The sequence below is a fragment of the Musa acuminata genome, chromosome BXJ2-5 (genome assembly GCF_036884655.1).
Source record: "Musa acuminata AAA Group cultivar baxijiao chromosome BXJ2-5, Cavendish_Baxijiao_AAA, whole genome shotgun sequence".
NCBI classification, from domain to species: domain Eukaryota; kingdom Viridiplantae; phylum Streptophyta; class Magnoliopsida; order Zingiberales; family Musaceae; genus Musa; species Musa acuminata.
Window position 1 is genome coordinate 44,922,615 of NC_088342.1, and position 11,340 is coordinate 44,933,954.

The following is an 11,340-nucleotide window of genomic DNA, read 5'->3' on the forward strand; positions in this document are numbered from 1 at the left end:
AATCGCTCTCATCACCGTTTAATCCCGGTCTCGTGGCGTTCTATATCTGGTGCAACGCTCCCCTACGGTGCCCCTTTCTCTCTCTCGGTCTCTCTCTCTCACTGCGCGTTCCATTCGAATCCCCAATCTTTCCCCCCATTTTACTTGACCTTCCTTAATCCTTTGCTTCCACCGTCCTTGATCTGAAATTGTTGGGTGCCAGTGCCGATTAAACCGCCTATCGGATCAATTACTTAGTTCTGATGGGAGCTCAGTCAATATTCTTTAGCTTTCTTCTCTTCTGGCCATGTTTTGTGGGGAATTGATAGCGAATTTCTTCTCAAGATGCGGATTTCAGCTTTGCAAGTGATTTCTTAAGTTTGATGGAGGTTAATTTTTGGTTTTCCATCAAACTCGGTGATTAGGTTTTGGGTCTTACACTTGGTGAAGTTTATTTAGGTGATGCTTGGAGATTAATACTAATTCGTTGTTTCTTCCCCCCTAAATTTTGTTTTCTTTTTGTAATTTTTAAGTTTTGTATAAGTTGTTTATTGGGTTTGTATTAGGTCTATCTTTTTATTTTCTGTTTTGCAGTAATTGTTGCATGCAATGGAACATTCAGTGGCTACCATCATTGATACGACGAGTAGCAAGATGAAGGATGACGAACAGACTAACGATAAGAAGATCTGTGATTCGGAGCCAGTGGTTTACCAACTTGTTCGGGTAATTGTTAGTTGGCAAACTTTCAATCAGTGTTTATTTTGATTACTCAAAGATCTTGTTTATATGTAAAGTGAAGAATTATATAGACTAATACTTTCATTCAATTGATTGTAGAAATGAATTCTTAAATCACTAAATCTTAATTGATCAGTTTTAACTGAAATATGCATTTAGGATAAGCATTGGATATTGCAATTGTCGATGTTGGGGTTTCATGTACTAGAAGGTTCTTGCAAGTGGTTGTCTACATGATCATCAAAGTATTTAAATACCTATATAAAGGTTAAGTTAATACTTACAAATGATGCCTTCTAAATGGCCTTTTATAGGGGCAATTACATGGGGGATATTGATGGTTGCAGTTCCCATGACAAACTACACCAACTGAATCTGCTTATGCTGAAATGTGTACAACATCATGTGCTTAATGCAATATAGGTGGACGGTCAAGATTGACTAATGACTTCCATTTAACACAACATAATTTAAACATATATTTCATTGCATGGCAACATGCTCACAGATGTGTGGATCAGTAAGATCAGTGCTCAGTATGCAAACTAGTTTTGAGAACTGAGATTTTTAGATTAGGAAACATTTTAAAAGCATCATTAAGATTTTTGTGTTTTCAAATATTGTGTTCGTTATGGTGGATCCTATTGTTGGAAAAACAATATTATTGCTACTCAAAATCTGAGGATATAGCACATAGTCCAAAGTGAACTTGTTTTTTGAGTTGGATGGCCAACTTAACCTTGTGGTCAACCTGATCTAAATATGAAATTGCAGAAGCAATCTTTTAAGTACTTGGTGATGGAGGGAGAGCATCAAGGAATTGGTAGCCCCATCTAGCTCAGCTAGTTTAGTTAAGCATGTTTTCTTTTTTTTTTTTAATGCTCTTTTTGGTTTAGAGCTTCATAGAGTTTCTAAACCATTTAAGAATAGGCACAAGAACATCAATTTACTTATTTATAGAAGAACCAATCTTGTTTGAAAAACGTAGCTCCATAAGATATAGTTCAGCTTCATGACCTCATTGGTATGTACCCTTGAGAATCCCCACATTTATATTATACTCTTTGATATTTCATCAGGATTCATGTCCAATGAATCCAGAAAATTAGTGCTCATTTGAGTTTGATCCATTGATATCTAGCGTAAATAATATCTAGCGTAAATAATATCATCTTTAGAGAAGATAAAAAACCCCATTGCTCTTATCAGTTTCTGTTAATGCTAGGTTTCATGATTAAACATTGATGCTTCAAGCTCCAGCTCTTACATCTTCCTTATGTAAATCCTGATGACACATGAGATATCATGAACCTTTTCTGTTATGGGTTTTCTTTCAATCAGGTTGAAGGTGATGGAAGGCTAGTTCCCGCTACTGATGATGAGGTTATTGAGGTGGAGCAATTACTCGAAGATAAGAAGAGTGACCTGGCTAAAGTGAAAGCTGTTGGTCACGATGAACAATGTATTTCCAATGAGGTTTTCTCTAAGTCTGACTTGGAAGGTATTGAGCTATTGACATCTTGCTTTCCCTTTGAAATACTTTCTTTCATGGTTTTGTGTCTGTAATTACTTCTATATTTTTTGTGATTGTTCAGTATTATCCTGACATATGTGCTCTTTTGTTAGTCATTAATTTCAGGACTATTTTATTCTTTATGCCCTTAGGAAATGTAGTCTGGCTATGGCTGGTTCTTATACTCTATATATTTCTTCTATCTTATGAAAATCTCCTTTGTTCCTTAGTTTTTTGGTACTTCTCCATTTTCAGTTGCTGTTTGAAATGCACACATTTTTTTCTTATGTCATGTAGTATTGAACTGTCTTTCTTTTACTTACGTCATGTAGTAGCTTATATATGGTAGGTTCTATTACTATAAGTCCCAATTTTCCATGTTTTATTTGCGCCATGTAGAGGCCAATATATGGTAGGCACTATTACTATAAGTCCCAATTTCCATATACATAGCTTTCATCATAGCCATGTGCATTAAGACTTCAGTAAATTGTCCATTTCCACTCTCTGTTTTCATTTTACCTGACATAGAGTTGTACAAAAAGATTAAATTGCTTTACTCTCAATTTAATGATTTATTTTTTTTCTGGACACAGAGTTGTCCATAATGATTAAATTGCTTTACCCCCAAATTTATTGTTCGAGGTGCGGTATGGTGTGAGTACTGGCTATTGCAACTAATTTGGTTTGTGGCACATGGGAAATAAGACTACTTGGTTCATTATTTTGGATCCTCCTACATATTTAATCATTTAATTAGATTACTTGCTGCATTAGATAAATTGTTTTGGTCTTACTGTGTAAATTTCTTAGACAAAAGTAGTCAATAGTTTTTTATAATTATTTTAGCTTACAATTTATAATTTCTAATACTTCATAGGAAAACAAATGTCACTGCTAGCTTAAATTATGCTTGGAATTATGGTGTTTCACGGTATATGCATTTTTTTTGTATTGAACTTCATACATCAGTAAATTTTGTATCTCAGGAACCGTGCAATCTGGGAATGCTGACAATTCAAGAAAGTTGAATGCTAGGCTTGAGGTGTGTGTTCCTTCTTGGTGCATCAAGCAGTGAGAGCATGAATAAATTTTGTACTTGTTTTTTGTTGTATTATAACATTCCTTGTGTGAAATCTTATGCAATGAAATTTAGTCCAAGCTGGTTAGTTCTAAATGTAGATCATCAGCGTTTTCACTCCAGTTCATCTAGTCTACTCTCTATATATCTTTTATATCTAGGGATATAAGTGAAACCCTTCATTGGATAAATCTTACTTTCACATATGGGTGTGACATAAATGTTGAAACAAATCATCCATTGTTTTACAGACATTCAGTGTATGGGATTTGAATGGTGGTATGAACAAACTGTATGCAAATCATCACCACTGAGGGATTAGTTCTTTGTATGCTAACCACATTTGTAACTTGACATTGGTTAGAGTTGGTTTATACCTAGAACATAACAAGGGCATGTACATATTAATTATACCTAGAATTGATATAAATAAATGAATATTTAACTTGCAATGGAGGGGGGTTCTAGTTTTAACAAATTTAGGGATGAGGGGTTGATGAAACCCAACTTTGCTGGAGCTTAATGGGAAAATATGAATACATTCTTAGGCAAAAATTGTTTGTGAAATATTCTAGCTTAGCTTAATCTTGATGTCTAGAGGTGCTAATTGGTCTAACTAGGCTAAGTTATGACAATATTAGGATTGGGAGGCTCTGAAGCAATACATATTTGTAGCCAAGTTGACCTTGTCTTGGCTCTTTCTCCGTAGTGTTGTTTTAGTTTGGCCTCTATTTGTTCAGCGAAATAATTTGCCTAGTGATGTGACGCTCATTTGATGGGCCACGGCATCAATGACAATCTTGATGCCAATCTTGGCCTTGTCCATCTTCAAGGGCATGACATCATTCTGAAGTATCACACACCTCTTATTGCATGGGACAACAGTGGAAGTTTGGTATGCATCAAAGTTGACGTCCAAGCTGACTCGGGACACTAGATCCTATTATTATGGTGGACATGATTTTTCTTTAATTTGGTTAGTGCATATCAAGGATTTCATATTTGAGTGCTGGAGTGGAAGAATAGAGATGACAAAATGGAAGACGGTATTAGGTGATTTTCCTAATTATATGTGAATTCTAGTAGATTTGACTGAGGGTCTTGGCCTTAAGGCTCAGAGTTCATTTGAGCTGATCCAACGAAGCCGCAAGATCTATAATTTTGGACTTGGATCTAGCTTAAAGGCGACATGGTCCAGGCCCTTCACCAGCATCTAGGAGATTCTTTTCTACAAGCCTTAATAAGTGGTTCTAATATATGGTTGTATGGTTGTTGAAGTTAACTATTCATTTCACTATGAAGTTCTATTTGGAGGACTGGCTGATGTTTGGATGAAGGTCTGGAGACTGTATCATCATGTTAGGACTAATCTCTCTTTCATTTTGAATAAGAGATCCAGTATACCTTCAAATTTTAGCCATAGGAACTTTTTTGTCTATCCATCTGATATATAACTCTTAGTGCTCATCAAATTTTACATACTCAATTTTGGTCTAACTGTAACCTTTAATTTGTAACATTTGTCTCCATAACTCAGGTTTAGAATTAATCCTAAACATTCATTGGCTAAAAAACTGTTTTCTGCAAACAACTTACTTCATGGGATTTATTATATGTATGGTAATATGTGACTAGTGTTTGCCTCTTAAACTGCTTATGAATGAAATCCTGTCATCTGTGAATCATATAGCCAGGGCCTCGTAATGTACTAGAGTAATGATCAAACATATCTGAGACTGAGAGCGATTATTAGTTGAAAGTAGCTATTCCCTGCTGTAAGTGAAGGTTGCCTTTAGAAAAAGCATATGTGTGAGTGAACATAATATTGTTTGTTAAATGTACAACTACTTTGTCATGCACCTGTGTATTCCTATTGCATACTTTATCAATCTTGATATGGAGAACTTATATGATTGTACAAAGGTGTCTGCTACATAGTTTCTCACTTGTTTCCGAATAACAGCTATTGTTAATCCTATCTTGAGGTGTACATCAGGCAACAGATTAGATGTCCCTAACCTACATGAACGTAAGAAAGACATCCACTTTATTACATGTTTGTCGACAACTATCATGGAATTCATTGGTCAAAGTCAAACAATTTATTTACTGTACATGAGTAGTTTCTTATCAATAGTTGTACTCTTTATCTCACATCTTCAGTTTGTTATTTCAGTTGATTAGTTTTTTCCATTATGTTGGTCTTGTTCTTCAGCTATTTTTTCTACCTTTTCTTTTTGTGGTTTATTTTACCATGTAGAATATAAAGGTGATGTTAAAAAAAGTTAAAAAGGAAGAGAGGCTGTTGTTGTCGGGTGAATCTCTTAATTGTTCTCCCAAATTCATGGCTATGGAGGATTCAACATCTGACAGATCTAACACCTCAAAGGCATGTATTGACAAGCACGAACCTGAGAATCCGTCTAGGGAAAGAGCAGCGAGTTCTCTGGAGCTTAATAGCATCCACATTGTTGAAGTAGGAACCATCGAAGCATGCTCAGGTCCCATGAATAAGGCAGCAACTAGTAGATCATCCATTTCTGAGTCTTGCAGTAGCTTATTACCTGATTTTTCTATTTTAAGAGGAGAAATTTGTTTGGATAATTTCTCAATTAGGGAACTTCAGGAAGCTTTTAGAGCTACCTTTGGGCGTCATACATCTGTTAAAGATAAGTTGTGGCTGAAGCGGCGGATAGCAATGGGGTTAACTAATTCCTGTCATGTTCCAACTGCACGTTTTACTATCAAAGACAACAAAATAATTCTCAGTGACCTGAAAGAACCTGCAAGGTTGCAACAGTCCACGATTGAAGCTGAATCATTATCCATGGACATTCATGCAACAAATGTTAGTCCCCGAGATATAAAAACTTGCTTAAATAACCAGATGGAATTTCAACAAGTGTCTGGTAAGAGACTTGGAGTACTTCCTTCAAATGATGATGTAAAAGATGAAAATATACAGATGGAGCAATGTGCTGCCAAGAGGATGAGAAAGCCCACAAAGCGGTATATCGAAGAACTTTCTGACCTTGAGACCAGGGAGTGTACTGCTAAATCATATTATTGTGTGAATTCAGAACAAAGTCAGTTCCCTTCAAAAGCTCAGATCATGCCTTTCCATGGTGGTACCCATAGAAGACTTTCTTCGACTAGACACGAATCCCTAAGAGGATTCAGTTTTCAGGTGCCATTTGTACTCAGAGCCAGAAGAGGACAACCTAGGAAGAATTTAATGGCGCTTATGGTATGTATATGTTCAATTAAGCATGTTCTTTAGCTTCATGGTGCCGTAATGTTACTGCTCTATGCTATAGTCCATCATAAAAGATGAGTTCTAATTGTCTGATAGTTACTTTAGATCATTTTATTGTTTCTCATGTAAGTGAAATATCTTGCTTTGTTTTTTCATAGAGGATGGGTGTTGACGTCATGGTAGAATTGCTCATTTATGATCTGGTAGATACCTAGGGTCCAAGTTGAGAAAACGTTTTCTTCCTAGAGCTCATGGTGGTGTGAGCCTTGTGCCTTGGGCTGTCCTCTTTTGTTCTATATTACTAATAGGCTAAGATAAAATTTTGAATTCGGTAAGGCATATATCTATTGTTTATTTTACCAAAAATACATGAATCCTGAAAAGCTGAAAGACAACAGTTGATGATTTTATCAAACAATCACAAGATTTGTGCATGATCCAAGTTTCACTTAACTGTGAATTGAATTGACTGAACTCTTTTCAGCATCATTGTTGATTCTTGGTGGAGATCGAAATAAATCTATAAATAGGGTCTTATTGCCTAATTCCACAAGTGCGTAGCTGGCATTGCTTGTGAATTTTTTGTATCATATTGCATTTACTCAAATCAAGAATGGCACCATGAAGATTATTTGAACAAAGGAAAGATAAAGTATGGGAGAGTATTTCCTTTTTTGGGAGAACTATAATATGAGAATTTTGTTGTTATATACCATGATTAGTTAACCTCCATTCTAGTTTAGGTGAAAATATTTCTAGCTCCCAAAAGCATCTTTCTTTAAGAAATATCTGAATTACTTTTTTAAATTGAAAAAAGTTGTAATATCAACCTTTATGCCTATTTGTAGGAATACCACCCTAATGCCATCTCTCGCATAGTAAAAACAGCTGTTATGATACCTGTCCTGGAAGAAGACAAGGAAAATGGAAGCAGTTCAAGGGAAACCAGATCTGTTCCTGTACAGATGTTGAACACGGTAAATTGATAAGAGTTACCATGCAGCTTTATTCCTAAACTTTGTGTTGTTGGTGAAGTTCCTATGCTCTTTAGTATCTTTTTATTGTTGATTCTTATGTAGTTTCCAGCAAGTTTTAAAACTTCTAAAGGATAGACATCTCAGAATATCAGGAAGTTGCAAGTATTGCCAACCACTTACCTTTAAGACTTAGTTCCTGGGAAGTTTGATCTTATCATGTTTTGATTTTTAAAAGTCATTTTCACTAGTCGATTGACACATGGACTTCGTGGATGCATTCTGATCGTATTCTATTCGCGATAAAGCTTTCTTTCGCTTTTTTCTGAATTCATTTATGCTTAGTTATGACATCTCAGATCTTTTTCTTGCCTCGGTGCTTTATCATGGCCATCGGCTTTTGGTCACAACATAAATACGCACCAAACTTTGTGGACCCTGAATGTGTTGAATGCATTTTCAGAAAATCTCAATTGGCAATATTCTTACAGAATTTATCATATGTCAAGAGTGTTGCTGGTGAGGAGAGTGTGGAAATGGATTGTGGAACATTGAACTGTGAGGAGCTAGATCCAGAGCACAAAAAGTTAGATGGAATTGGAGATACTGCATGTGATAATGTACCTAAACAACTGGCAGCTAAGGCTAATGTCAGGAGGAAGCATCATAGGGCTTGGACTCTATGTGAGATCAGGAAGCTAGTCGATGGAGTAGCTAAGTATGGAGCTGGAAGATGGTCTGAGATTAGAAGACTGTCCTTTGCCTCTTATTCTTATCGGACTTCTGTTGATCTTAAGGTAATGTTCACGTGGTCCTCAACTCTGAATCAGGAACTTTAATTCCCTGTTCTCAATGAACTGAAGATGAAATATATTTGAACTATAAATTTGTTGGTAAATCCCTATATTGTTCTATGGTTTCTTCAGGACAAATGGAGGAACCTACTGAGAGCTAGCTTGGTACAGTGTCCTACTGAGAAAGAGGTAAGTATCGTAAGACGTTTCGATCATGCATTCTATTAATCTTTTCAGATTGTCTGTGAAACCATTCAACATCGATATGCATCCTTCCATATAGATAGTGAACTAGCACCTATTTCCCATTAGATTTTATTAATTAGTATATTTTCTTATTATATATCACAATTAGGATCATTTCATAACGAAGTTGTCACATTATATGGATTTTAAGGTTGACTGACAATTTTGGTTGTGATTCGTTTACAAAGAAAAGTGACTCAGTTCCTCTGGTTTTTTTCGCCTTTTGCTCGTGCAGGCAAATAACTACCGCAAACAGACTTCAATACCAATACCGGCATCCATTCTATCTCAGGTCAGGGAATTGGCAAAATTGCACGCACAGACTGGGATCAAAGTCAGCCCTAGAAAGTCTGCAGGCCATGGAAGCAGCACAGTTCAGCGAGAAGGATATGGTTTTATATGACACTTATGTAAATGAAACAATTAAAAGTAGTAAAAGCTAACAACATTTAGTCACTCTGTAAATTATTTTGATATGTATGATGATCATAATATATGTTATGCATGTAAGTCTCCAAATCAGCTGGGATTTCAATATCAACAATTTAGTCACTCGTATATGTTATGCACCTTTATGTGGAGGTCAGTACAGCTTGGGCCTATCTTCAAAGTGCAGGGTCGTCTAAGTAGTCTCTCAAGGGGAAGGATGGGAGGGTGAGGTTGGCTTCGGGGTTGGGGTTGTGATCGAACCTTCGAGGGCGTTTCGAGGGGTGCTTGGCCTATGTTGGGATTTTGCACAATAGGCTAATGTCAGGAGAGGTTTTCGACTCGATCTTTTCGATGGTTAACTCAATGAGTATACGTGTGATCTCTCTTTCTCCTAGAATAGGGAATTAGTTTTTCTACCTACAGAGATGGTCGAGGGGTACGATGGTTGACAATAACCAACGGTACCTCTTGTGGCGCGGTTGCGTGGGTGGCTGACTTGTATGCCTCTTGCGGTATGAGTCGGCCCGTCTGGGCTCCTGTGGCGTGGCACTGACTTGTACAGTCTTGCACGGTGTAGAACCGAGCAAAGGGGCGCCACGATTTCCTTCTACGTCAAACAAATGTCGAGTCGTGTTCCACGTCGACTCTACGGTGGCTACCAACTGGTGACCTATAGTTGGTGTGGGAATACTCCCTATCGTTCGTGTCCCTCGCCCCCCCCACCTCGGAGGAGTGCTTCGAAAGCCTCGTAGATGGGTTCGAGGTACGCCATCTGATGCCTCCGTCGGTCGGGGTTTCTGCTTCTTGACACATAGCTTTGATTGGGTCCCACTGATTCAAATGTCTTAGGCGCTCTTCTTCGATGGTGTTGCCACCATAAATGCCTCGATGTGGGTCTCATTGTCTTGATTCATATGCCTCGGGTGCATTTTACCTGGTGACTTCTCCATGGTCGACTCCTCCTCTCGACTTACCTACCTCGGGCATGTTTGGCCAATGGCCTTATTGAATCTCTTCTTTCTCCCGACTTACACACCTCGAGCATGCTTTGCCTCGTGGCCTCGTTATGATGGGCCTTGGATATGTTGCTACCTCCTTCTCGATTTGTATAAGTCAGGCACATTTGGCCCGATGGCCTCATTGTGGCGGGCCTCGGATCTTCTGCTACTTCCTTCCTGATCTGCATAACTCGGGCACATTTGGCCGAATGGCCTCACCATGGTTGGCCTTGGATCTTCCATTACTTCCCAATCTGCATGACACAAGTATATTCGACCTAATGGCCTTATCAGGGCAGGTCTATTCTTTCACTACCTCCTTCTTGATCTATACAACTCGGGCACATTCAGCTCAATGGCCTCACTATGGCGAGCCTCGGATCTTCCACTACTTCCTTTCCAATCTATACAACTCGGGCACATTCGGCCCGATAGGCTCGTCGTGGTGTGCCTTTTCTTCCACTACCTTCTTCCCGATCTATACAACTCGGGCACATTTGACTCAATGGCCTCACCCTGGTGGGCCTTGGATCTTCCGCTACTTCCTTCCCGATCTATATAACTCTGTCACATTCAGCCTGATGGCCTCACTATGGCGAGCCTATTCTTCCACTACCTCTGTCATGATCTATACAACTCAGGTACATTCGGCTCGATGGTCAGGCCGTGGCGGGCCTTTGGCTTTTAAAGCATAGACAGGCTAGTCTTTTTTTTTGGCACACCATCCTAGGGTTTCACGTTGTTTCCATAGAACTCGAAGCGTCAATTCATCATAGTGAGGTGTGAAATTTTGCAACTCCTCGAAGGTTTCTTCGAGGCATCATTATGGAGGATTGGACATTTCTCGCCCCTAGGGATCTCCAAGGATTGCGTTGGATGGGATGGCTGCCTTGATGACAGAGGGTGAATGATGGCTCTCCCCCATTAAATTCCTCACTTAAGGGGGGGAGACCCATTCCACTCAGTTCCTCCTGCTTCTCTTCTCCAAACCCTGGGATTCATTAGTATGTCGGATCGTCTTTCTTCGTCGTACTTCAATCATCCTTCTGTAGGTCAAAATATCCTTTTCTTCTTTCTCTTATTATGGTCTATCGAGTCGAGCTTTAGTTGAGGTCCATGTTTCATCCTCAAGTAGTTTGAGAGTAGAGTAGATAAGCTCATCCCCAAGGGGCATTTCCCCAACGGGCATTAAGACTGTTATGGCCTCAGAGGCTATGAAAGACGCCCATGACTATGACTTAGTCATGATGGTACTACTTCTAGAGCAACTTCGATCGAAGTATTGCATCTCGATTGAATATGTGTTGCATGCCCCTCGGCCCGGGCAAC

General features: G+C 38.5%; 1 protein-coding gene across 4 annotated transcripts; it reads left to right on the plus strand.

Annotated features, from left to right (window-relative positions):
• Positions 1-60: 60 nt before the first annotated feature.
• LOC135585241 (uncharacterized) lies at positions 61-9,136 on the plus strand. Of its 4 annotated transcripts, none has more exons than XM_065109841.1 (9): positions 61-438; positions 574-705; positions 2,062-2,221; positions 3,223-3,278; positions 5,575-6,561; positions 7,419-7,547; positions 7,904-8,341; positions 8,471-8,527; positions 8,820-9,136. In XM_065109841.1, exons 2-9 carry the CDS (start codon positions 589-591, stop codon positions 8,985-8,987), a joined length of 2,112 nt encoding a protein of 703 aa, XP_064965913.1. In that variant the 5' UTR covers positions 61-438; positions 574-588; the 3' UTR covers positions 8,988-9,136. The 4 variants fall into 4 exon arrangements, with proteins under 4 accessions (XP_064965913.1, XP_064965914.1, XP_064965915.1 ...); XM_065109843.1 differs by having other exon boundaries at positions 62-438; positions 8,036-8,341; XM_018826652.2 differs by having other exon boundaries at positions 62-438; positions 8,054-8,341.
• Positions 9,137-11,340: the final 2,204 nt, after the last annotated feature.

What these genes read in the sequence shown, in the direction of transcription:
- LOC135585241 (XM_065109842.1), top strand. Translation starts at nt 589, where the DNA reads ATGGAACATTCAGTGGCTACCATCATTGATACGACGAGTAGCAAGATG. An exon ending in TGGTTTACCAACTTGTTCGG is followed by an intron (nt 706 to 2,061) that starts GTAATTGTTAGT and finishes TCTTTCAATCAG; the next exon opens with GTTGAAGGTGATGGAAGGCT. An exon ending in AGTGTCCTACTGAGAAAGAG is followed by an intron (nt 8,528 to 8,819) that starts GTAAGTATCGTA and finishes TTGCTCGTGCAG; the next exon opens with GCAAATAACTACCGCAAACA.